The sequence below is a fragment of the Quercus lobata genome, chromosome 9 (genome assembly GCF_001633185.2).
Source record: "Quercus lobata isolate SW786 chromosome 9, ValleyOak3.0 Primary Assembly, whole genome shotgun sequence".
In the NCBI taxonomy this organism is placed as follows: Eukaryota; Viridiplantae; Streptophyta; class Magnoliopsida; order Fagales; family Fagaceae; genus Quercus; species Quercus lobata.
In genome coordinates, this window is record NC_044912.1 from 38195587 (window position 1) to 38220398 (window position 24812).

Consider the following 24812-nt stretch of genomic DNA (forward strand, 5'->3'; position numbering starts at 1 on the left):
CTGGCGAATCGAGCCGTACAGTCTCTCAACGTCAAGAGGAACGGTGTTCTAAATCAAAACATGCTGAAACTTATCCTCAAGCCGAGACATCGCATGCTGAATCGCCGAATAAGCTCGATCCACAATCTCCGAATCAGACCTCACCGAATAGAAAGAGAAGTTTTTTTTTTTTTTTTTGTCTGAGCTGACATAAATAAATCTTACAATTTTATGGATGATTGTTCAGTAATTTTATCATTTGTATATGTATTGGTTTCTTGAAAAGTTAGTGGATGTTTCTGGGTTTGATTTAAAAATGGGTTCTTGGTGGTGAATGTTTTGTTTAAATGTGTTGATTTCTGTTGGTTGTAGAGTAGGTTTCTGGGTTTGATTAAAAATGAGTTTTTGGTGGTGAATGGTTTGTGTGAATGTGTTTTTTTTTTTTTTGATAAACGTGTGAATGTGTTGAATTTTGTTGGTTTTATAGGGTATGTTTCTGGGTTAGATTAGAGATGGGGTTTTGGTGTTGAATAATTTTGTGTTGGTTTTAACAAGGTAAAAAAAGAATTTACAAGAAAAGAAAGGAATGGCGGAACAGGTATTGGAAAGGAGCCAAACAGTGATTTTTGAGAGAGAGATCTGAGAGATAGACAAAGAGAAGAGAGAAGGGGAGAGGAACGGAGACAGATTAGAGAAAGAGAAAGAAAGTTAGGGATAAAATTGTCTTTTAAGGACTAAATTGGTAGGTTTTAGAATGTTGTGGACCTCATTGGTATTTCCACAAACCTCAGGGTAGGTTTGTGGAATTTACCCTAAAAAAAAAATTAAATTATGGGGGTGTGTGCTAGCTAGACTACTAATAGTTAGTAAAAAAAAATTAATAAAGCAATTAAACACTAATAATTAATAATTTAATTAACTAATATATTATAAAAGATGAAAAAATTAAATTATATTAAACTAAACAATAATTAATAATTTAATAATTAATAAAACAACAATACAACAAATTATAGTTTATAATAAACAAACAAATTTATGAAACAACTAAACAATAATAATTAATAATTTTATTAATATTTCAAATGAATTTATAGTTTATTGTACAAGTTCCTTTGTTTATTTATTTTCTTTTCATTTTTTTTTCTTTTAAGGTTTTTGGTGTACAGAATGCAAATTTGTTTTGGTTTTAAGAATTTTTTTTTTTTTTTAAGGCCAAATCTTGAATTTTGGCCAGTATTTACCAAAACGTCCCGAAACACCCGAAATTTTTTCAAAGTGGAATAGGAACACCCTGGACAAAATTCCTGGAGTCGCCACTGGTTCAAATCCCCCATCCCATTGTTGTAACTATTGAATTATCAAAAAATCATAGAAGCCCTGAACTGATCTTGTTATAGAACTTCAAAGTAATTGAGAAAAGCTAATCCTACCACACCATGAAAAGTTGTAGCAGGTTGTTAAAAAGTCGAGGGATGTGTACCCATGATCAGCTTTATTTTTTTGATCGTACACCTCTAAACAACAGAACATTATAGATACTATTTTCTTTAGCCAAACCAAAACGACTTTGAAAATGAAAATGGGGCTCACTTTGAAGTCCAACCTAGGAAGCACAGACACTTCATTTAGGGAGTCATACCCGGCGTTATACAAGCCGTTTCATGTTATAATTTTTCAGAAATTGCTTGTGTCACTGTGTTGTGGCCGTGCCTATGTCTGTGCTTCCTAGAGTCCAACTTATAAATTTTCCCATATAATGGCATTGGCTTGGTTTGGTACCCAAAAAATAAAGATACCCTCTCTAAGTGTCATGAATCAATAATTAATCGAAATTGCTTAGAGCACTCCCATCAGGTGTGTTAAATGTGCCAAATGCTAAATATTTGGCACGTTTAACACACCAAACACAAAAATAAGCTCTCATCAGCTGTTCTATATCTCAAAAAATTTAGAACACGTCTACAGTACCGTCTCAAATATGAGACGGTACGGAACAAAATGCTATACACTGTTTACCTATATTTAATTCGTTTTTTCTCCCTCCTCCCTCATTTGTCTCTCTCGGTCACTCCGTCTGCAACCCATCGCTCTCTCTCTCTCTCTCTGTCTGGCATTCTCGCCTCGCCATCTCGCCGCGTCGGCTCGCCGCGCCGTCTCGCCACGCCATCTCGCCAAGCCGTCTCGCCACGCCGTCTCTCCAAGCCGACTCGCCAAACCGTCTCGCCAGGCCGATCTCACCACGCCGAGAGATAGAGATCGCCCAGGCTCGCCACTGGTCACCGACCCACTTCCATCAGCGACGGCGACGGAGACGGTTTGTCGCTCTGGAAAGGTAACAAACACTGAAGGAAGAAAAAAAAAAGGGTTTGTGCCGATTCAATTTATGATTTAAGTGTAAATTGTAATTAATTTTATAATTGATTTGGTGGATTTGGGATGTGGTTTGTTTAAGGTTTCTGCCGGTGGTGGATGTGAATTTGTGCCGGTGGTGGGTTTGGGTTTGTACCGATCTCTGGTTTTGGTTTTTTTTTTTTTTTTTTTTTTTTTGAGGCGGCGTTGGCGGATGTGGGTTTGTGCCGGTGGTGGATGTGGGTTTGTGCCGGTGGTGGGTTTGGGTTTGTGATCTCTCTGGTTGTTTTTTTTTTTTTTTTTTTTGGTTGAGGCAGCGTTGGCGGATGTGTATTTGTGCCGGTGGTGGATGTGGGCTTGTACCGGTGGTGGGTTTGGGTTTGTGCCTCACTCTCTGGTTGTGTTTTTTTTTTTTTAAGGTGCCGGTGGTGGCCGTCGGTGTTTGTGCTGGTGGTGACCGTTGGTGATGATGATGATGATGATAGTAGTGATAGGGATAGGGAGGAGGAGGTAATATATTATTTTAATGTATAGAATTAAAGAATAGAACATCTGATAAATGGTATGTTGTAAAATGATGTGCTAAAATGATAAAATGGGTTTTTGGTGTGTTAAAATGGCTTTTTTTTTAGAGAGCTGATGAGAATGCTCTTAACACATAGCCAGTGTCACTGATCATCAAGATAAAAATAATACAAAAATGAAGACCAGTTCACATAAAAAATAAAAAGAAACCCAAATGCAAAAAATGAAAAACATAATATAAAATATAGAAGAACCAAAAACCAAAATTGTAAAAGATGGAAAACAACACAACAGTCAACAGCAATAGAAAGTAGAAATACGAAAGAAATGAGAATGTGGTTGAAAAAATGAGAATGAGAATTACTAAAAATAACAAAAAGTCGATGATCAGAAACGAAATAGCATAATCTTTACAGCGAAAACCCTAAATATTAGATAAGGAAGCAAAAGACAGAAAGAAAATGGGAAAGGGTTTGAGAAGATGAAAAAAGATAATTTACGGGCATGAAGCCGTCGAATTGGGTGGCTTGGACCATTTTGCCGAGGCGGAGGACCTCTTTGTCGATGGGAGTCTTGCACGTCATGCACGACGATCGTGATGACTTCGCGTATTCCGCTTTCCATGGCTTCTGAACTACTAGGCTCGCCATTCACACTCTCACTTCTCACTCTCTCTCCCTCTTTCTGTCTACCTCACTTCACAAATGTTCTAACCCAACCCAATTATTATGGTAAACCCTAACCCACCCAATTACCCAATTATCAAAATTACCAAAATGCCACTAAAGTGAAAATGATCAAAGTACTCTAAAATCTTTAAAAAAAAAACCAAAATACCTCTTAAATTCAAAATTACCAAAATACCCCCAAAACTCAAAAAATATCAAAATATCCCTGAAACCTAAAAAATGACCAAAATACCCCCAAAACTTAAAAATAACCAAAATACCTCAGAAACCCAAAAAATGACCAAACTACTCCCGAAACCCAAAAAATGACCATAATACCCCTGAAACCCAAAAAATTACCAAAATACCCCCAAAACACAAAAAATGACCAAAATACTCCTGAAACCTAAAAATGACAAAAATACCCCTAAAACTCAGAAAATGTCTAAAATACCTTCGAAACCTAAAAAATTACCAAAATAATCTCGAAGTCTAAAAATTAACCAAAATAATGCCGAAACCTAAAAATGACCAAAATACCCCCGAAACCTTAAAAATTGCCAAAATAACCCCGAAGCCTAAAAATTGATCAAAATACACCCAAAACCCAAAAAATGACCGAAATACCCCCCCCTAAAACCTAAAAATTACCAAAATAATCACAAAACCTACAAAATGACCAAATACCCCCAGGAATCCAAAAAATGACCAAAATACCCCTGAAACCTAAAAATTACCAAAATACCCTCAAAACCCATAAAATGACCAAAATACACCCGAAACCAAAAAATTACCAAAATATCCCCTGAAACATAGAAAATGACCAAAATACCCCTGAAACCCAAAAAATGACCAAAATACCCCTGAAACCCAGAAAATGTCCAAAATACCCCCGAAACCTAAATAATTACCCAAATAATCTCGAAGTCTAAAAATTAACCAAAATAATGCCGAAACCTGAAAATGACCAAAATACCCCCGAAACCTTAAAAATGGCCAAAATAACCCCGAAGCCTAAAATTGACCAAAATAACCTAGAAACCAAAAAATGATCAAAATACCCTCAAAACCTAAAAAATGATCGAACTACCCTCGAAACCCAAAAATTAACTGACATACCCCTTGAAACCTAAAAAATGACCAAAGTACCCCTAAAACCTAAATATAACCAAAATAACCCCTAAACCTTAAAATGACCAAAATATCCTCGAAATCTAAAAAATGACCAAAATACCCCGAAACCTATAAAATGACAAAAATGCCCCTTAAACCTATATGTCTATAAAAATACACCCTAAACCTAAAAAAGTTACCCAAATCCCTCCTAAAATTAAAAAATGACCAAAATACTCCCTAAACATAAAAAATGACCAAAATACCTCCTAAACCTAAAAATGACTAAGATAGCTCGGAAACCTAAAGAATGATTGAAATATCCCCAAAACCTAAAATGTTATTAAACGACCTCCAAAACCTAGAAAATTACAAAAAATGGCCCCAAAATCTAAAAGTTAACGAAACACCCCTAAAACCTAAAAAATTAGTGACATTCCCTCAAAACCTACAAAATGATTGAAATACTCTTAGAACCTTTAATTTAACGAAAATACCCTCGAAACATCCAAAATACCCTAAACCCCTATTTTGGTAATTTTAGAGGCTTCGGGTGTATTTTGTTCATCTTATAGGATTAGTGGTATGTTGGTCATTTTAGATATTTTGAGGGGTATTTTGGTCGTTTTATAGGTTTAAAGGTATTTTGGTCGTTTTAGGGGTTTCAGGGTATTTTTGGTAATTTTAGAGGTTTCGGGTTGTTTGTAGCCATTTTAGAGGTTTTGGGTTTATTTGGGTCATTTCAAAGGTTTAGGGGTATTTTTGTCACTTTATAGGTTTAAGGGTATTTTGGTCATTTTTTAAGTTTCATGGTATTTTAGTAATTTTTTAGGTTTAGGGGGTATTTTGGTGATTTTATAGTTTTAGGGGGGGGTGTTTTGGTCATTTTTAGGTTTCTAGATTATTTTGATCAATTTTTAGGTTTCGGGGTTATTTTGGCCATTTTTTAGGTTTTGAGGGTATTTTTGTCATTTTTTAGGTTTCGAGTTATTTTGGTCATTTTTTAGGCTTTGGGGGTATTTTGTCCATTTTTTAGGTTTTAGAGGGATTTTGGTAATTTTTAGGTTTTTGGGGTATTTTGGTCATTTTTTGGATTTCAGGGATATTTTGGTAATTTTTAGGTTTCGAAGGTATTTTGGTAACTTTTTGGGTGTCGGGGGTATTTTGGTCATTTTTTGGGTTTCAAGGGTATTTTGGTCATTTTCTGGATTTCAGGAGTATTTTGGTCATTTTCTGGGTGTCATGGGTATTTTGGTCATTTTTTTTGGGTTTCAGGGGTATTTTGGTCATTTTATTGGTTTTTGGGATATTTTGGTCATTTTTTGGGTTGAGGGGGGTATTTTGGTCATTTTGTAGGTTTTGGGGTTATTTTGGTAATTTTTAGGTTTTTGGGATATTTTGGTCATTTTTGGGTTTTGGAGGTATTTTGGTAATTTTTAGGTTTCGGGGGTATTTTGGTCATTTTTTGGGTTTTAGGGGGTATTTTGGTAATTTTTAGGTTTTGGAGGTATTTTGGTAATTTTCAGGTTTGGAGGGGTATTTCACTATTTTGGTAATTTTCAGGTTTGGGGGGTATTTTGGTCAATCTTATGGTTTTGGGGGGTATTTTGGTCATTTATTAGGTATTGGGGTAATTTCGGTAATTTTTAGGTTTTTGGGTTATTTTGGTAATTTTTAGGTTTCGACGGTTTTTTGGTCAGTTTTTGGGGTTTGGGGGTATTTTGGTCATTTTTTGGGTTTTGGGGGGTATTTTGGTAATTTTTAGGTTTTAGGGGTATTTTGGTAATTTTTAGGTTTGGGGGGGTATTTTGGTCAATTTTATGGTTTTGGGGGTATTTTGGTCATTTTGTAGGTTTTGGGTTATTTTGGTAATTTTTAGGTTTTGGGGGTATTTTGGTTTTTTTTTTTTTTAGGTTTTAGGGGTATTTTGGTCATTTTTATGTTTAGGTGTTATTTTGGTCATTTTTTAGGTTGAGCCGTTGAGGGGGTATTTTGGTAATTTTAGTGGTTTTAGGGCATTTTAGAGTTTGGTGATTTGTAGAAATAATAGTTGGATCATAATTGGGTGGGTTTGGGTCTAATTTAAGTGGGTGGGTTTGGGTGGGCAAATGAGTTTGGGTTGATTTTGCTACCCCTAGTGAGAGAGGAAGTTCCTGTTTTAGGCAGTTCTCTGTTGGCTACTTGCAATTTCTTCCTATGATGCATTGCCATATAGCACTAGCATATGCATTTATGAATGGGTGTGTGCACGCACAAGAGATATGGAGAGAGAGAGATATGGAAAATTATTAGATACTCCAATTTGGGTTTAAGCTATTAATTTGATTAAGGATTCCCTCTTTGTTTACACTTATGGCCTGTTTGGAAGTTTAGAGAGGGTGGAGAGTAGAGGGGTGGAGAGTCGCTTACCAGTATAGAGTTATTAACAACTAAGAAATAAAAAATTAGGTGAAAACTAAATTTGGAAGTGTATGTTCAGACGAAATTTTTTTTTTAAAAAAATTCATATATGTGAAAAATTACCTCCTTATAGCAAGAGTTGTTAGAACGGAGTGAAACAAAGACCTTGGAAGCGAAAGATCAAACAGAATGCAATACGAAGCGGAAAAAGAAGGAGGTAGAGAAAATTTTTCCAGAGAAACAAACAAGAATCAGGAATACGATGTGTTCAATTTTGTGAACAAAGGCACTAAGTGTGTGTGAGGACAAAAAATTTGTGGGTTATAGAGCTGAGAGAGCTTGAGAGAAATTTGTGGGCTACAAATTTTTTTTATTGTTTTTTTTTTTTTTTTAATGTTACAAAACATTGTAATTTTGTTAATATAATAAGGGTAAATTAGGTAATTTATTTAGTCAATAATTTATGTACTCTACTCTCCCTCCAAATCTCTCCAATTTGGGGGAATTAAAAATGAGGGGTTAAAGGTAGTTGAAACCCCTCCAAACCACTCCCCCTCCATCCTTAAAAAACTTTCAAACAGGGTAATTGAATTACTCTCCCTCCCTCCACTCTACTCCCCCTCCTTTTTTTAACTTCCAAACAGGCCATTAGATCTTGTATTAGGCGGTTCTCTGTTGGCAACCTGCAATTTCTTCTAATTAGGGCTGTAAATGGCTGAACCAAGACAAGTATGAAAATTTCAGCATTGTTCATTTAATTTTATTGAAAACACCAGTTGAGTTTGAGTTCATCACTAAACAAGATTACATGTTCAATTTTGGTTCGTTTTCTTGTCAAACAAACTAGATATTGTTCACAGGCTACTTTATTAAAGGAAATCCATGACTAAAATGTTTTTACCTCTTCACAAATCTATGTATTTTTACTACAAATGGACTAGACAATTTATTAATCAATAAAGTACAAATAATGATTTTATGTCATTTGAATCTATTTACAAACTTATACAATCCAATCTCATGTCTATATAAGTATATATAATTTTTTTATAAATCATAAAAAAAAAATATTATTATTTTTCTTGTTTAATAGTAGAGCCTAAACTTGCTGGTTGCATGTGTGTGTATATGCATATCGCACTAAAATTGCTGGTTGAACTCATTAGATTCAACCTGCCACTAAGTGCGTGTAAGACTGGGTTTATTTGGGGTATAAAAAATAGCATTTTTTTTTATAGAAAAGCATGAGATCTTGGTCTGTTCTTTTTACTCTTTTTTTCAACCACACCTTGTACTTTTTTCTTATAATTATAGTTGTTGGCAACTTTCTTTCAGGCTTTCAGCTGTACAAAAGCCTTAGTTATGTTTTGTTTGGTATGCAAGTCCTTTTAATATTGCATGCTTGTCCAAACTACTGACTGATGGTGATTTTAACATTTTGTTCTCATTCTATACATTGGTTATTACTAAATGGAAGCTACTTATTTCAGGATCTGTATATCCATGTTGGCTGGCCTTTATACTGGAAATATGGTCATGCTTTTGAGGTGAGAATGTTCATTGCTTTGGGAGGCAGTTTTTATCTTCTAAATTTGCAGTAGGGGACCTAAACTGTATTATGTGCAGGCATTCAAAATTATTGTGACTAATCCTGATACTGTTCTGAATACTCTTACCCGTGAAGTCAAAGAAATTGGTCCTGATGGACAGGAGGTAAATTTTTTCTGTGAAATGTTTTATTGCACATTCTTCTTGTTGATGACTAAAGCTGTGTTTAAAATTGTTTTAAAGGTAACTAAGGTGGTTCCTGCATTATCGGAGGAAGTGAAAGATTCTCTAATAAAAAACATGAGGAGAAGAATGACCCCCCAACCTTTGAAGATTCGGGCTGACATTGAAATGAAATGCTTTCAATTTGATGGCGTTCTTCACATCAAGGTCTTATTCTTTGTTCTTTCTATGATAGGCCTTCATTTTTAAACATCTGTGTGTGATTTTTTTTAAGCCATTGAGTTGGAAATTGCTGTCCTGTTTATACTTTTTTTTATCTTTGGTGTTGCAGGATGCCATGCGAAAAGCTGAAGCTGCTGGCAATGATGACTGTCCTGTTAAAATAAAATTGGTTTCTCCTCCACTTTATGTTCTAGCCACTCAGACTCTTGACAAGGTTTGTGCAAACCCTCTGTTGAGTGTTCATGTGATTATTTGTATTTAGCCCCCTAACTAGACACCGAGTAGGGAAATTCATTTTTATCTAAACTAGTCAGCTAATCAAATACAATTTACTAAGATTAGGGAAGCTTAGCAAACTTATCTTTAACATTTTTGGAGGCAATTGTAGAATCTATAAGTCTGTAGCTGTTTTTTAATTTTTTAATTTTTTTAAAATGAAATTGACTTCTTTCTTGGATTGGGCAGGAGCAAGGAATAGCGGTTCTCAACAGAGCAATTATAGCTTGCACTGAAGCAATAGAACAGCACAAGGGAAAACTTGGTGTGAAGGAGGCACCCAGAGCGGTGAGTGTCACTCTTACTTTTAACACTTGATGAACGGGATGACAATGTTTTTGTCGAAATAGATTTCTACTTAGCATAACAACTTGCTATTTTTCTTTTTGTTTCTGATATTGTGCATCAATTTTAGGTGAGCGAAAGGGATGACAAACTACTTGCTGAGCACATGGCCAAGCTACGCGAAGCCAATGAAGAGTTGAGTGGTGATGAGGATAGTGAAGAGGAGGAAGACACAGGAATAGGAGAAGTTGATGTGGAGAATGCCGGCATAACAGAGTGAAATAGCATAGAGAGGGTTTTTTTTTTTTTTTTCTTAAAATATTTTTGTTCTTGTGTTTTTTAACTGGCTCTTTTACACAACCAATTTCAGACTCTGTACTGTTGTGGTATTTTGCCAACGTACCAATGATTAAGCAGTTTTTTTGAGTAGGAAACATTGTACCTATTTATTCAACAGAGATACTGTATGTTCTTACGTGAAAAAACCTGCTGCTGTTCTGTGTGCTTTCGCCTGGGGGCTGTTTACGAGTACTCTACTCTAGTAGTACTCTATACTCTGTACGTTGTCTATTCCCATCTCGAGTCTTGTGCTCAAAATAACTACACTTTTCCCCGTCTTAAAGTTATTAGGAAAAATATATTATTTAAACCCTAGTTATGTTGCCCTTTTTTTTCTTTTTCTTTTTTTGAGGAACCAGTAATGTTGGCCTTAACTTTTCATAATGAACACTTTATGAAAACATTTTTAATTTTTTGGTTCTTTATTTTTTCTGAGTTTATGAAAGCACTTAATTATTCGGTTTTCATAATGAACACTTGATCATTATGTTAAGTTGATGAAAAATTCTTTCTCCAAATAGCAAAGGGAAATTAAAATTATATTTTAAAATCTTTCTCCAAAACAAAAACACCTCTAATCATTGGGATACTAAGGGCCCATTGAGTAATATTGTTCTTATAACATTATTTAAGTGTTGTAACTATACACGTAGGTAAAAAAATGTTATAGAAATACTTGTGTTGTTTAAATAACGAAAATTGTTGTTTAAACAACACAACCAAACACCCCCTAAACATCATCACAGTATCACACATGTCAAAAATGTTTAAATAAAATTACAACCCAATTCATTGAACAAAATAATCAGAAAAATTTTACAAAATCTTTAGTCTTTTAATTCTACTTCCAAACTAAATGAATTGCTTGCTATACCATTTTGTAAAATTCTTTTCATCCACCTATATTTATCTAATTAGCTTTGGTCGATGTGCAGTTTTTTTTTTTTTTTAATAGAAAAGTGTCTTAGTTATCATAAATTTTCACCTCAAATTGTTAATCTATAATTTTTTAAGTTTCTCATAAGCTAACAAACTCAAATCTGTTTGTGAAAAAAATAAGATCCAAAGAGAGAAATTATTCTAATTTCTGTAGTAGTCATTTTGCAGTTAGCACTGATTCATATTAAATCCATTGATGCATTCAAATAATCTCCAGCTTCCAGAATTAGTTCATGGAGTACTATTTATCATAAAGTTTTATCTACAACATGTGCATAACTTACCCGATTGGTAACATTGTACTGTAATTTTATAAAATAGTTAAATAGGGCCAAATAATACCATTGTGATCCAAAATTTTGGTATACATAATACTAGTTATTGCCAAACATCAAATCCAAGAGTTTCAATCCAGCGTTAGGTTCAAGGAGTGGTACTTAAATTTTCTATAATTTGAAATTCATTTACTTGAGAAGCATGATAAATTCCAATAATCATTCATCCACTTTCCTTCTTGGTGCTAATGAAGAGCTTAGGCAGGCTAGTAATCATTTGTTGCCTCCGTTTTGCCCGTGAGATCGCCAGATTTCTCTCTTCTACTGCCTTCCTCTCGTTCTCTATTATCTGCAGCAAGAAAACATAGTTATAAATTCTAATGATGCAATCAGAACAAACTTTTATGTCTCTGTCCAGGTTCAATATGTTCACCTCCAAACAAATATTTAGGCATGTTCATATTGTAAACTAATAAGGCTAGGATAAATGCAAACATAATGACTATACACTGATATCCTATCCTTGATTTAATTTCCGTTTGAAGCAAAATGAAATTTATATGTTGGTTATTGCAGTCAAATAACACTAGAAGAAAAAAAAAATCATAGCTTGTATATTGTTTTAGATAGAACATAGAACCATGCTTGGTAAGGATGAAAGCATAAGGAATTCACAATGGGGCTTACTGATGGCAAAATATTCTCATCACCAACGTTTCCATTCTTTATGGGAGTGTCAAACTTTAACGATCTTGAACAGGATGGACGCCTTATTAACTTGTTTGGTGGGCTAGTGGAATCATCCTCTGGGCTCATATAACATCTCTTTGGTGGATACAATGTGGGCATGACATTCATCAGCCCAGCTGGAGTGAGAACATTTTCTGCAGGAGTCGAATGGATATTAGCAGTTTCTGGAACTGGAAGAACTGAAGATTGGAAATCAGTCATTGATAAGTTTAGAGGATAGTTCTGTACTTCATGGCTGATGACTTTCTGTGAAAAGCGCTTGCAGAAAGATCGAGAGAGATGTGATGCTACCACTGGTTGCTGTTTTCTATGTGCTTCGATTGATGTCCCAAGGGGAAATGACACATTGGGAGAATTGTTTATGTTTGAATTCAGATCTTGTTCTGTTCCTTCAGCAGTTTCATCATCCCGAATGCAGGTTTCTGATACTGCTGATTGCAGTGCTGTTAGTGCAACAGTTGATGTCTTAATAGGAAATGATGAGGTGGGTGTTTTCATGTTCGAATGGATGTCTAGCTTTTTACGATTGAATGGTTCAGGCAACAGTTCCTCTGGAATTTCATCCACCTGCATGCAGAAGAAAAATCTTAAGGTGCAGTCTAGAGCATTGCTTAAAACTACCAGAAATATTCATATCGAATATATATGAGTCAACTGACAATAATTTTTCATCTCAAATCCATATTGTTAGTTACAATTTTAAGTGGTAGTGAATATCACGCTGACAGCTAACTTTATGGTTAACATTTGTAGTGAAAGAGAGGTCAAAAGCAGCTAGAGCATAAAGTTGATTTTCAATTGTATGAAAAAGGAACACTTCTATAATGGAAACCATAGAATATGACCCTAATCAAAATCATATTAGATTATGGTATTATCTTAACCCAGTCTCATTAGGTGGCCACAAGGGGCAGATGGAATCTAGTACTAAAGTTTATACATAAAGTGTAAAACAGCTATATATACATAGGAATGGAGGGAACAGATGAAACAGAGGCATCTCACTGCAAGAATGTCCTAAGAAAAGAGAGAATATATGCCCAAAAGTTTTTGTGCATTATATTCCAAAGCACACTTCCCTTTTCAATTGGCTAGGAAGGCATTATAACCAGAGAATCAAAGTAACTTATATATACATATAAAAAATGTAAATGATTGGCAACTAATGTTGTTCTAAATGTGATCATGAATACAGAACTAACAACAGTTTAAGGATATATCCCATGTAATATACAGAAAGTACAGAACACGAGTACCTCAGGACAGGATTTAGAAAAATCCGCAAGCAGCGATCGTAACACCTTCCTCAAACGCATATTCCCGCTTTCAGATTTCAACTTCCCATCATTTTCCACTGCATCAACGTTGATGGAAACATGGAGATCCGGCTTCATACAGCTTGTCCGCTCATCGAACACAAGTACCCTCTTTATCTCAATTGCACCGCGCAAAATAAACTTCAATTGAGCCAAGTGCCTGTGTGTAAACCTCCTAAAAACATTTTTTTTTTTTTTAAACATACAAAACAATCATAAGATTCATTAATCTCATACAGCTAAGTGTAGTCAATGTATCAGGTGAGTTGCTTAGAAATATCAAATATGCAGTGTGGTAGCAATTTTTGAAAACTGATCTAAAAAAACTGAAAAATCTGTGTTTTGAGAGAATACATTTTCCCTCATAAAACTTTATTGGCAATTATTTTCAAGTGCCGGAATTACATTTTAAAAACACGCTTTTCCCAAATCCAAACAGACATTTAAGGTTCTATTTTCTAAGCAACCAAAAAGAAGGAAAACAAATTTCATTACTTCATAAAAATTTACCTATCAGTTAAACACTTAATTTTGGGGCAAATATTGGTAAAAGAGGATGAGGAACCCTTCAACCGCAACAACCGAATAGAACTAACCAAGCTATCAAAAAACTGAGCAAGAATCTCATACCTGCACATAGAACAAATAAATACCCAGAAACATTAATTAAAAAAGCTAAAACAAATAAACCAATCAAATCACCGTATTAACCAAAAAAGTTCATACTTTTCGGGTAGCTTGTGGGGCTCGGGGATTTCTGAGGAGGATTGGATCTGCCTTCTGGCGGAGGAGTTGGGGCGGAGGGTTTCGGCGACTTTTCTGGCTTCCTTGACGGAGAGGGCGACGACGCGGTTGCGCAAGCAGTTGCGGGGGAGCCGTGTGGGCTGCTTCTTGGATTTGGATTTTGATGAAGATGAAGGCTCCATTGGTAACACAGCGAGAGAGAGAGCCTAATTTCTACCAGAACACTACGCTTGGAGGCAAAATAACAGAAAAAACACACATTAATAATAATCAATCCCTATAAAGAGTATTTATAGGAGTTTTCTCCTAATCCCGGTAGAAAAAGAAATGATAAACCTAATTCTAGGTGAGAAAGAAAAAACAATGTGACTAGGAAAAGAAAAACAATTATAACCTTAATTCATCTCTAAAAAGGATTTTAGTTGAATTTGTAAAAGTAAATAAAAATAATAATATAAAATATTAAAATATTTTATTTTTCCTTTTCCTTAACCGATTTGCATCATTCACCCGAGGTTAGGCTTTGGAGGGAAAGCGTGCTTGGTTGCCACGTTGGATTCCCGCCTAAATGGCCCGTTGCTTCCCGCAATTTCTTTCGGGTCTGTTTGGGAAGTAGGTCTAGTGAGTCAGGCGGGTGAGCTTAAGTAGTCTTGTCCGCTGCCAGGGAAATGAATGGAAACCTCTTTGGGTTTTTTTTTCCTTAAAAGGTTGGTGACCACGTCCATGATTACGACAATATGAAAAAATATAACAAATTAAAGCACTTTCGAAGAAAGGACAAAGGAATAGAAAAATAATAATATAAAAGAGAGATAAAGCTACCAAAAAAAAATTAAACAAATAAAAAATTTAGTCTCTCCTTCTCAAAAAAAAAATATTAACATTTCGTTGTTCACTTTTTTTTTTTTCATGTTTTAAATTTGGTTATTTAATTTCAATTTTAAAATACAAGTAATTTATGAAGAAATCATCCATTATTAACATAAATTTTAAGAGAAAAAATATTCAAAATTGGGAAGGTATTAATCAATTCTTTGTCCCAAGTGGTGGAAACTCTAGATGTTTGACCCCTTAAAAAAGCTCAAAGATATAAAACTGAGTAAATAAAAATTGTTTCCTTAAAACGTGATATTGGATTACAAATTGTTTAACTACGTTCTTAGAAAAAATTGATTATTAGAAATTTCAATTCATAAGATTTAATGCATTTTAAGTTAAGGTAGGCACAATTAACTTGGCCCCCTGAAAAAATCTCCCAACTTTGTCATTAGCACTTCTCTAAAGTTAAAGCACAAAGTTCTAATAGAAACTCTAAGAATAATTATGAAAAGAAGAATCAAGAATTAAAGAGAGCAACAGATATCCAACTTCATAAATGGAGGGCAAGTAAGAAATTAGAGAGAGAGAGATTTGTGTTCACCTGAGCTTAAAATCACCAAAAACACTGTAGCTGAGAGATATGAGAGACTGAGAGATCATAGAGAGCTTGATAAAGGGGAATGAGAGAGCAGAGAGATAAGACTGAGAGATCAAAGGGAGGAGACTTCTATATATGCAAGAACCAGAGACAGAGGTGATTTGTGTGTGGAATGAGCAAGGGGAAAGTGAAGAAAAGGTAAAATCTTGTGTGTGTGGAGCAATGAGTAAACTGAGTTTTCTCAAGTCCCTCAAAAAGAGTCATTTGGGCCTCTTAACTATGATCGAGCTTGATGGAGACAAAGTGGGGCCCCACTAATTTTGGTTATTTTTACAAAATTGCCACTACAACACTATTCTCATCACTCAACAACTCACAAATAATGTTCTCAATTTCCACAACTATAACCCAATTATTTTTAATAATGAGTTATAGAAATTTAGAATAAAAACTAAACCAAACAAGCAAACTTGAGGTATGGCTCACGAAATTTGGGAATTGAGTAATAACAAGAAGCAAACCAAAAATAGCATAAACAATTCAACATTAAATCCTAACTTTAAGTTCAACTATATTAGCTAAGAGTATTGTGACTTAACTAGTGAGTTGGTCGGCACTCCTTGGTGATTCTAAGGAAGGCATCTAGAGTTTAAATCTCTATTCCATATTATAACTATTGAATTATCAAAAAGACAAAACTCTAAAAAAATTATGGAGCACCAAACATACGGACATTATCAGCCTCCATTTTATTTTATTTATTTTTATTTCTATAATTGAAATTAGTAAATTAATTATTAAAAAAATTAAGTATATGTTTTCTAATCTCAAAGTTTAAATATTTTCTTGTCTAAAAATAGAATAGTTCATAATATTTATCTAATTTTTTAAAAGTAATTTAATATATATATATATATATATATATATGTGAAGAAGGAATAAGGGCCATAACCCCCGCTTTGGCCAGCATCATAGGTAAGTATTGAAGTCCCTGAGGTACTGATGGTTAGTGGACAAGGTGGCAGCAATTCAAACTAGTATTTAATTGATGTACTGAATTACTAAGACAAAAATAAATAAATAAATAAATTGATGAACTAAATTTATCGACCTCAAATTTTAACAATTAAAATCCTAACTTTCCAAAAGAAGAAAATACCACTAACTTTAATGTTGACATTGATATGACAATTGCCTATGTTTTTGAGACAAATCTGTTACAACCTATCTTCCTTCTAAGAGCATAAGCGTTGGTAGAGCTAAAATTATATCAAGAGGAGAGAGAAGAGAAAGAAGAGTTTGAGAGAGAGAGCCACAAGAGGGAGGGTTGAGGCAGAGACATGGAGAGGGCTTGGGTCGATGGCGACTGGTCAAGAGTCTAAACCCATCCACACCCTGCCTTGTGGTGCAAAGCTAAAACCTCGCCCCATCCCTGCCCCACCACATTTGAAGGGCAAGGAAAACCCACGTGGGGCGAAACAGGGAGGGACGAGGCAAAATTGTCATCCGTAATGATAGCTAGAGGAAGAAAGAAAGAAAGAGGAGAATAAAGCTGAACATAATGGGAGAAGTGAATAAAATTTTTTTTCCTAGCTTTGAGCTACAGTGCATTGCCATTTATGGCAATTCATTGTAGCTCAATTGTTAAAAATATTAGCAATAACACCACCATTGCAGCCTCATTTTTTGTTATATTAGTTGCTAAAATTAGCAATTTGGCCTTTTAGCACTATCAATGCTAATGCTCTAATGCCAATAAGTTTAGGAGCACAACAATTTTTATGGTTGATGACATGACTTGGTATCATTAGTAATGATAAAAGCAGTGTCAAAATTGACTTGGGTAATAAGTTTAGGAGCACAACAATTTTTATGGTTGATGACATGACTTGGTATCATTAGTAATGATAAAAGCAGTGTCAAAATTGACTTGGGTAAAAGTGATATTGTTCCAATCACAATAAATCATATCAATAATGGTAAAAGAAAGATGTAAAATAAACCCTAACATTCATGTTTTAGCATCGCCTACCTTCTTTGAGGCATCTTATCTGAAATATTATTTAAACTTTGAATTCCCACTCACATCTACTAGGCCTTAAAAATCCCATACCAATTAATGGCCCAAAGATATCCTATGGGCCACACAAGCCTAAATAACTACCTTAGCTCGAAACTGTTATTAAATTAATGTAGTTTTTTTTTTTTTTTTTTTTTTTACAAGATAGAATTTATACTCTAACCTAATCTAAGTGTATATGTGTGTGAAACTCCCTCCTGGAGACTTGAACTTCGGCCCTTGCTCCCCACACCTTACAAGCATTTATACTTGTAGAGTGACCACCGCACCAAGGGGGAGCGGTGGTAAATTAATGTAGTTTCAATAAGTCAAATTTTGAATGCTCATCAATCACAAATAATCAAAACCCAAATCATGGAAAAAAGAACAAAAAAGAATTAATACCTACCCACATCACAAAAATGCAATAATTTCAAACTATCTATCTAGTTTTATTTATTTATTTTTAATTTTCACTAAGCATAGAATCGAATAGAAAAGAAAAAGTAGTTGTAAATAAAATTTGGCTTCATATCATAGTTTTAAAAATTGGATTTGACCGATTGGTCGTTCAATCAGAAACCAAACCCTAAATCAATACAATAAAAACAGCCAAATTGGACTCTTTTTTTAGTTATTTCTTTTCATCACTAAATTTTTAAAAAGTTTTTTCAATAGTTTAAGGATGAAAAATAAATTTTTAGTAAAATTGATGGACATAAAAAAAAAATTTAATGGCTTAAGGTCAAAAAATGAAATTTTCAATAATTTAGAGATCATCTTAAAGTTTTGGAAGTAAAAACAAACTTGTATCTATCACGGTGACGGTTGTATCTATTGACGGTGGGTTTCTTATTAAAGCCCAAATTCCTAGAGTCCCAAGCCCAAGCTTAGGCCTTGTACAATCACAATTATTCTCTTTTCATTGATACAACTCTCTCTCGCTCTCTCACGCTGCAACGCATCTCAAATATTGTGCTGTGTGAGAGTCCAAACCCCAAAAAGCTCTTATCTTCTATCACTCAAAAACCCTAATCCTCCTCGAAGGGGACAAAAAATCTCAAAAACACAGACACAGACACAGCCATGGCTTCGCAAACTCCAAACCTGGAGTGCCGAATGTACGAGGCGAAGTACCCGGAGGTTGACATGGCGGTGATGATTCAGGTGAAGAACATCGCCGACATGGGCGCCTACGTCTCACTCCTCGAGTACAACAACATCGAGGGCATGATCTTGTTCTCCGAGCTCTCACGGCGTCGGATTCGGAGCGTCAGCAGTCTCATCAAGGTGGGTCGGATCGAGCCCGTGATGGTGCTCCGTGTCGACAAAGAGAAGGGCTACATCGACCTTAGCAAGAGGAGAGTCTCCGAAGAAGATATCCAGGCTTGCGAGGAGAGGTACAATAAGAGCAAGCTTGTTCACTCCATTATGCGTCACGTCGCTGAGACTATGTCTATCGATTTGGAGGTACAAGCTGCTTTTACTCAAATCTAGATTGAGGAACTTTGTGTTTTTAGGGTTTTAGGTTTTACCGTGCATATGTTTGATTTTAGGGTTCTTTATTACCACGCTTGAGTGTTTGGGAGCTGAGAAAACAGGAGAAAAGTGACTTTGAGTGGGAATATTTGATTTAGTTTGATGGGCTTCGTTTTTTGATTCTAGGATTGAGGAGTTTATTTTTTAGGGTTTTAGGAGAAAGATGTTTAGGTGTATGTATGATTTTAGGGTTTTTATTTTTTAGCGAATATGATTGAGGTTTTTCTTGTTTGAGTGTTTGGGAGCTGAGAAAAAACTGGAGAAAGTGCCTTTGAGTGGAAATATTTGATTTAGTTTGATAGGTTTCGTTTTTCATTTCCCTGTCTTTTGATCTTGTTCTTGTTGTTTGTTTGTTTTGTGTAGAATTTTGATTCTTTGGGTTTTAGAGTATGAGTTGTTTGGCTTATGTGATTGTGTTGGGTGGGTGGTTTGTGTTTGTCTCAAAATTGATGGATTTTAGGGTTTTAGAAGAATGATGCTTATTAGGTTTATGATGTTAGGGTTCTTTGTTCTGGGGGGTTTTTCTATTTTATTTGCTAATTCTTCATTGATTAGTTTTCCTCGTTTGATTGTTTGGGAACTAACAAAACTGGGGAGAGGTGATGAATAGAATTTGAGTATGAGTTTCAAAAAATGAGAAAGTTTGCTTCAACTAAGCAAAAATGGTTGTTTCTGGTTTAAATGTGTATAGTAGCAATAATTGGGGATTACTGGCCTTTGGGGTATGTTTAATTAAGGCCAAGAAGCAAAATTGTGAATGTGATCATGTCACATGTTGCTGTAATTATGAAACTGGCATTAATGTTGAGATGACGTTCTGGTTAAATTACCATTGTTGCTGCTGGATCAAGCAATTTCATATTTTAAAATTACTTGCTTACTTGGTAGATTGCAAGTTGTAAGCAAGTAATATCAGGCAGTTCTCTGTTGACACTTAGTAGGGATTAGAACCATTCTAGTGCTTATTTTAGGCAGTTCTCTATTAGCATATTAGGAAAACCATTGTAGTTCCTGTTTTAGGCAGTTCTCTGTTGGCTACTTGCAATTTCTTCCTATGATGGATTGCCATATAGCACTAGCATATGCATTTATGAATGGGTGTGTGCATGCACGAGAGAGAGATAGGGAGAGAGAGAGATACAAACTCTCCAGTTTGGGTTTAAGCTGTTAATTTGATTAAGGATTCCCTCTGTGTTGACACTTAGATCCTGTATTAGGCAGTTCTCTGTTGGCAACTTGCAATTTCTTCTAATTAGGGCTGTAAATGGCTGAACCAAGACAAGTATGAAAATTTCAGCATTGTTCATTTAATTTTATTGTGAACACCAATTGAGTTTGAGTTCATCACCGAATAAGATTACATGTTCAATTTTGGTTCGTTTTCTTGCCAAACAAGCTAGATATTGTTCACAAGCTACTTTATTAAAGGAAATCCATGACCAAAATGTTTTACCTCTTCACAAATCTATGAATTTTTACTACAAATGGACAATTTATTAATCAATAAAGTACAAATAATAATTTTATGTCATTTGAATCTATTTACAAACTTATACAATCCAATCTCATGTCTATATAAGTATATATAATTTTTTTATAAATCATAAAAAAATTTAATATTATTTTTCTCGTTTAATAGTAGAGCCTAAACTTGCTGGTTGCATATGTGTGTATATGCATATTGCACTAAAATTGCTGGTTGAACTCATTAGATTTGACCTGCCATTAAGTGTGTGTAAGACTGGGTTTATTTGGGGTATAAAAAATAGCATATGTTTTTTAGAAAAGCATGAGATCTTGGTCTGTTCTTTTTACTTTTTTTTTTTCAACCACATCTTGTAATTTTTTCTTATAATTATAGTTGTTGGCAACTTTCTTTCAGGCTTTCAGCTGTACAAAAACCTTAGTTATGTTTCTTTTGGTATGCAAGTCCTTTTAATATTGCATGCTTGTCCAAACTACTGACTGATGGTGATTTTAACATTTTGTTCTCATTCTTTGCATTGGTTATTACTAAATGGAAGTTACTTATTTCAGGATCTGTATATCCATGTTGGCTGGCCTTTATACCGGAAATATGGTCATGCTTTTGAGGTGAGAATGTTCATTACTTTGGGAGGCAGTTTTTATCTTCTAAATTTGCAGTAGGAGACCTAATCTGTATTATGTGCAGGCATTCAAAATTATTGTGACTGATCCTGATACTGTTCTGAATACTCTTACCCGCGAAGTCAAAGAAATTGGTCCTGATGGACAGGAGGTAAATTTTTTCTGTGAAATGTTTTATTGCACATTCTTCTTGTTGATGACTAAAGCTGTGTTTAAAATTGTTTTAAAGGTAACTAAGGTGGTTCCTGCATTATCGGAGGAAGTGAAAGATTCTCTAGTAAAAAACATTAGGAGAAGAATGACCCCCCAACCTTTGAAGATTCGGGCTGACATTGAAATGAAATGCTTTCAATTTGATGGCGTTCTTCACATCAAGGTCTTATTCTTTGTTCTTTCTATGATAGGCCTTCATTTTTAAACATCTGTGTGTGATTTTTTATAAGCCATTGAGTTGGAAATTGCTGTCCTGTTTATACTTTTTTTTATCTTTGGTGTTGCAGGATGCCATGCGAAAAGCTGAAGCTGCTGGCAATGATGACTGTCCTGTTAAAATAAAATTGGTTGCTCCTCCACTTTATGTTCTAACCACTCAGACTCTTGACAAGGTTTTGTGCAAACCCTTTGTTGAGTGTTCATGCGATTATTTATATTTAGCCCCCTAAATATACACAATTAGGGAAATTCATTTTTATCTAAACTAGTCAGCTAATCAAATACAATTTACTAAGATTAGGGAAACTTAGCAAACTTATCTTTAACATTTTTGGAGGCAATTGTAGAATCTATTAGTCTGTAGCTGTTTTTTAATTTTTTAAAAATGAAATTGACTTCTTTCTTGGATTGGACAGGAGCAAGGAATAGCGGTTCTCAACAGAGCAATTATAGCTTGCACTGAAGCAATAGAACAGCACAAGGGAAAACTTGGTGTGAAGGAGGCACCCAGAGCGGTGAGTGTCACTCTTACTTTTAACACTTGATGAACGGGATGACAATGTTTTTGTCGAAATAGATTTCTACTTAGCATAACAACTTGCTATTTTTCTTTTTGTTTCTGATATTGTGCATCAATTTTAGGTGAGCGAACGGGATGACAAACTACTTGCTGAGCACATGGCCAAGCTACGCGAAGCTAATGAAGAGTTGAGTGGTGATGAGGATAGTGAAGAGGAGGAAGACACAGGAATGGGAGAAGTTGATGTGGAGAATGCCGGCATAACAGAGTGAAATAGCATAGAGGGATTTTTTTTTTCTTAAAATATTTTTGTTCTTGTGTTTTTTAACTGGCTCTTTTACACAACCAATTTCAGACTCTGTACTGTTGAGGTATTTTGCCAACGTACCAATGATTAAGCAGTTTTTTTGAATAGAAAACATTGTACCTATTTATTCAACAGAAATACTGTATGTTCTTACGTGAAAAAACCTGCTTCTGTTCCGTGTGCTTTCGCCTGGGGGCTGTGTACGAGTACTCTACTCTGTACGTAGTCTATTCCCATCTCCAGTCTTGTGCTCAAAATAACTACACTTTTCCCCGTTTTAAGTTATTAGGAAAATATATTATTTAAACCCTAGTAATGTTGCCCATAACTTTTCATAATGAACACTATATGAAAACATTTTTAATTTTTTGGTTCTTTATTTTTTCTGAGTTTATGAAAGCACTTAATTATTCTGTTTTCATAATGAACACTTGATCATTATGTTAAGTTGATGAAAAATTCTTTCTCCAAATAGCAAAAGGGAAATTAAAATTTATTTTAAAATCTTTCTCCAAAACAAAAACACCTCTGATCATTGGGATACTAAGGGTTCATTTAGTAATGTTGTTCTTGTAACATTGTTTAAGTGTTGTGAAAATACATATAGGTAAAAAAGTGTTGTAGAAATATGTGTTGTGTTGTTTAAACAACGAAAACTATTGTTTAAACAATACAACCAAACACTCTCTAAACATCATCACCGTATCACGCATGTAAAAAATGTTTAAATAAAATTACAACCCAATTCATTAAACAAAATAATCACAAAAATTTTACAAAATCTTAGTCTTTTAATTCTACTTCCAAACTAAATGAATTGCTTGCTATATACCATTTGTAAAATTCTTTTCATCCACCTATATTTATCAAATTAGCTTTGGTCGATGTGCAATTTTTTTTTTTTTTTGGATAATTACAGTAAATCCACATGTGGTATGATCCGTTTTCACTTTACCTACCTGTATTTTAATCATTTACACTTTACCCACTTGAACTTAAATCTGTTTGCTCTCCGTTACCCACCTCATCCTCAGACGTTAGAAAAACACATTTTTAATAGGGGAAATTGCAATTTACCCACTTGTGATTTGGCCCGTTTTAACAATGTCCACCCGTAGTTTAAAAGTTGTCACTTAACCCACCTGAGGTGGGCTTCGTTAGCCCCCCGTTACCCATCTTTGTCCTTTCTGTTAGAAAATTTCATTTACTATATAAGCCAAAATTAGAACACAATTAGAACCCTAAAATATGACTAAGCTCTCTCCCTCTCTCTACCTTCGAACCCTCAAAAATCTCCAAACCCATTTCTGCTATATCAAGATCCCTAGAAAACCCCAAACCCATTTCCCTCTGTACTCCAATTGCCTAAACTTAATCCCCGAACATGTCTTCTTCAAGTTATTACTCGGGTTCCAGTCACCATTCATGCTCTGCTGACAATTGCTGGCTACAGACTGCTCTGACCTTGAACAATTTTGGGAGAAGGTTTTATGGGTGCAGCTACTATGATATGGTGAGTAATAGTTGGTTTTCATATTTTTTTTTCATTTTCTTTTTTTCTGGTTTTGTTGGTTTTCTGGTTTTGTTGGCTTTATGAATAACCCTAATTTGATTTTATTTGTAGGATGATGAACCTACTTATAAATACTCTAGGTGGTTGGATGGCAAAACATGTAAGTGTGGATCCGAAGTTGCACCCATTGTCCTTGCAAGATTCAGCATGTACAAGAATCAAGCAAGAGTTGCAGAGGAAAAGGAAAATGAGGCTATTGATAGGGAAATAGCAGCAATTAAGAGGGAAAACAAAACCAAGCGAAGGGAAGAAAAAGCTAGGTTGAGAGAGAGGATAGCTAAAGAGAAGTTACAAAAGTACAAATTTGCACTTGTTGTGTCATGGGGGTTTTTTGCTATTTTTTATGTGTTTTCTGGTAGGATGGGAGAATTTGGACAAAGGCATTGTGTCTGCCTTAAAGGCAAGTTGTTGTAGTTATTGTATAGTTTTGGGTACTACCACTTTTGACAAGTGTATTCCATGTATTTGGCATTATGTAATGTTGTTGTTTACTTGAATAGAGTATGCAATTTGTTCTTTATGTGATGTGTTCTTTATGTAATTTGTTCTTGTTTATGTAATGCTACCTTATTTGTGTAATGTGTTCTTTATGTAATGTGATCTTGTAATTTGAATAGAGCATGCTGCCTTGTTTATGTAATGTATAATACTGCCTCGTAATGTGTTCTTTATGTAATGTGATCTTTATGTAATGTGATCTTGTAATTTGAATAAAGTATGCTGCCTTGTAATGTGTTATTTATGTAATGTGTTCTTGTAATTTGAATAGGGTATGCAACCTGTTCTTTATAAAGATTGTGTATGTTGTACATCAATTGGGTAGACAAGGACATGCACCCCACAAGATTCTATTTACATTAATTGAAGAAGTATAAAGAAGTATGTTTTCAAGTAAGACCATTCCATACATATATATTAATAAACATTGTTCAAAAACTGCCA

The 24812-nt window shown here is 34.6% G+C and overlaps 4 protein-coding genes across 6 annotated transcripts; 3 read left to right on the forward strand and 1 right to left on the reverse strand.

Annotated features, from left to right (window-relative positions):
• Positions 1–8458: 8458 nt before the first annotated feature.
• LOC115961699 (eukaryotic translation initiation factor 2 subunit alpha homolog) lies at positions 8459–9862 on the forward strand. The gene is made up of 5 exons (XM_031080630.1): positions 8459–8584; positions 8664–8750; positions 8829–8975; positions 9100–9204; positions 9456–9862. Exons 1-5 carry the CDS (start codon positions 8459–8461, stop codon positions 9582–9584), a joined length of 594 nt encoding a protein of 197 aa, XP_030936490.1. The 3' UTR covers positions 9585–9862.
• Positions 9863–11105: 1243 nt separating this feature from the next.
• On the reverse strand, positions 11106–15566 carry LOC115959660 (CDT1-like protein a, chloroplastic). Of its 3 annotated transcripts, none has more exons than XM_031078157.1 (7): positions 15335–15566; positions 14425–14613; positions 13897–14138; positions 13681–13800; positions 13111–13345; positions 11792–12421; positions 11106–11453 (listed from the first exon to the last, which is right to left on the reverse strand). In XM_031078157.1, exons 3-7 carry the CDS (start codon positions 14094–14096, stop codon positions 11328–11330), a joined length of 1311 nt encoding a protein of 436 aa, XP_030934017.1. In that variant the 5' UTR covers positions 14097–14138; positions 14425–14613; positions 15335–15566; the 3' UTR covers positions 11106–11327. The 3 variants fall into 3 exon arrangements, with proteins under 3 accessions (XP_030934017.1, XP_030934018.1, XP_030934019.1); XM_031078159.1 differs by lacking the exon at positions 11106–11453 and having other exon boundaries at positions 11873–11988; positions 12083–12421; XM_031078158.1 differs by lacking the exon at positions 14425–14613.
• A 2714-nt stretch (positions 15567–18280) lies between these two features.
• On the forward strand, positions 18281–22473 carry LOC115960843 (eukaryotic translation initiation factor 2 subunit alpha homolog). The gene is made up of 7 exons (XM_031079836.1): positions 18281–18860; positions 20967–21023; positions 21103–21189; positions 21268–21414; positions 21539–21643; positions 21887–21985; positions 22113–22473. The coding sequence occupies exons 1-7, from the start codon at positions 18477–18479 to the stop codon at positions 22260–22262; spliced, it is 1029 nt and encodes a 342-aa protein (XP_030935696.1). The 5' UTR covers positions 18281–18476; the 3' UTR covers positions 22263–22473.
• Positions 22474–23681: 1208 nt separating this feature from the next.
• LOC115961701 lies at positions 23682–24284 on the forward strand. The gene is made up of 2 exons (XM_031080631.1): positions 23682–23810; positions 23922–24284. The coding sequence occupies exons 1-2, from the start codon at positions 23682–23684 to the stop codon at positions 24282–24284; spliced, it is 492 nt and encodes a 163-aa protein (XP_030936491.1).
• Positions 24285–24812: the final 528 nt, after the last annotated feature.

Bases quoted from the DNA above. Each gene is read 5' to 3' on its own strand.
- LOC115961701 (XM_031080631.1), top strand. From the start codon at position 23,682: ATGTCTTCTTCAAGTTATTACTCGGGTTCCAGTCACCATTCATGCTCT. The intron at 23,811-23,921 runs GTGAGTAATAGT...TTTTATTTGTAG, and splicing joins GGTGCAGCTACTATGATATG to GATGATGAACCTACTTATAA.
- LOC115961699 (XM_031080630.1), top strand. From the start codon at position 8,459: ATGGTGATTTTAACATTTTGTTCTCATTCTATACATTGGTTATTACTA. The intron at 8,585-8,663 runs GTGAGAATGTTC...TATTATGTGCAG, and splicing joins AATATGGTCATGCTTTTGAG to GCATTCAAAATTATTGTGAC. The intron at 9,205-9,455 runs GTTTGTGCAAAC...TGGATTGGGCAG, and splicing joins CCACTCAGACTCTTGACAAG to GAGCAAGGAATAGCGGTTCT.
- LOC115960843 (XM_031079836.1), top strand. From the start codon at position 18,477: ATGGCTTCGCAAACTCCAAACCTGGAGTGCCGAATGTACGAGGCGAAG. The intron at 18,861-20,966 runs GTACAAGCTGCT...TACTTATTTCAG, and splicing joins CTATGTCTATCGATTTGGAG to GATCTGTATATCCATGTTGG. The intron at 21,415-21,538 runs GTCTTATTCTTT...TTGGTGTTGCAG, and splicing joins ATGGCGTTCTTCACATCAAG to GATGCCATGCGAAAAGCTGA.
- LOC115959660 (XM_031078158.1), bottom strand. From the start codon at position 14,096: ATGGAGCCTTCATCTTCATCAAAATCCAAATCCAAGAAGCAGCCCACA. The intron at 13,801-13,896 runs GTATGAACTTTT...TTCTATGTGCAG, and splicing joins CCCCACAAGCTACCCGAAAA to GTATGAGATTCTTGCTCAGT. The intron at 11,454-11,791 runs GTAAGCCCCATT...TTCTTGCTGCAG, and splicing joins ATGAGAATATTTTGCCATCA to ATAATAGAGAACGAGAGGAA.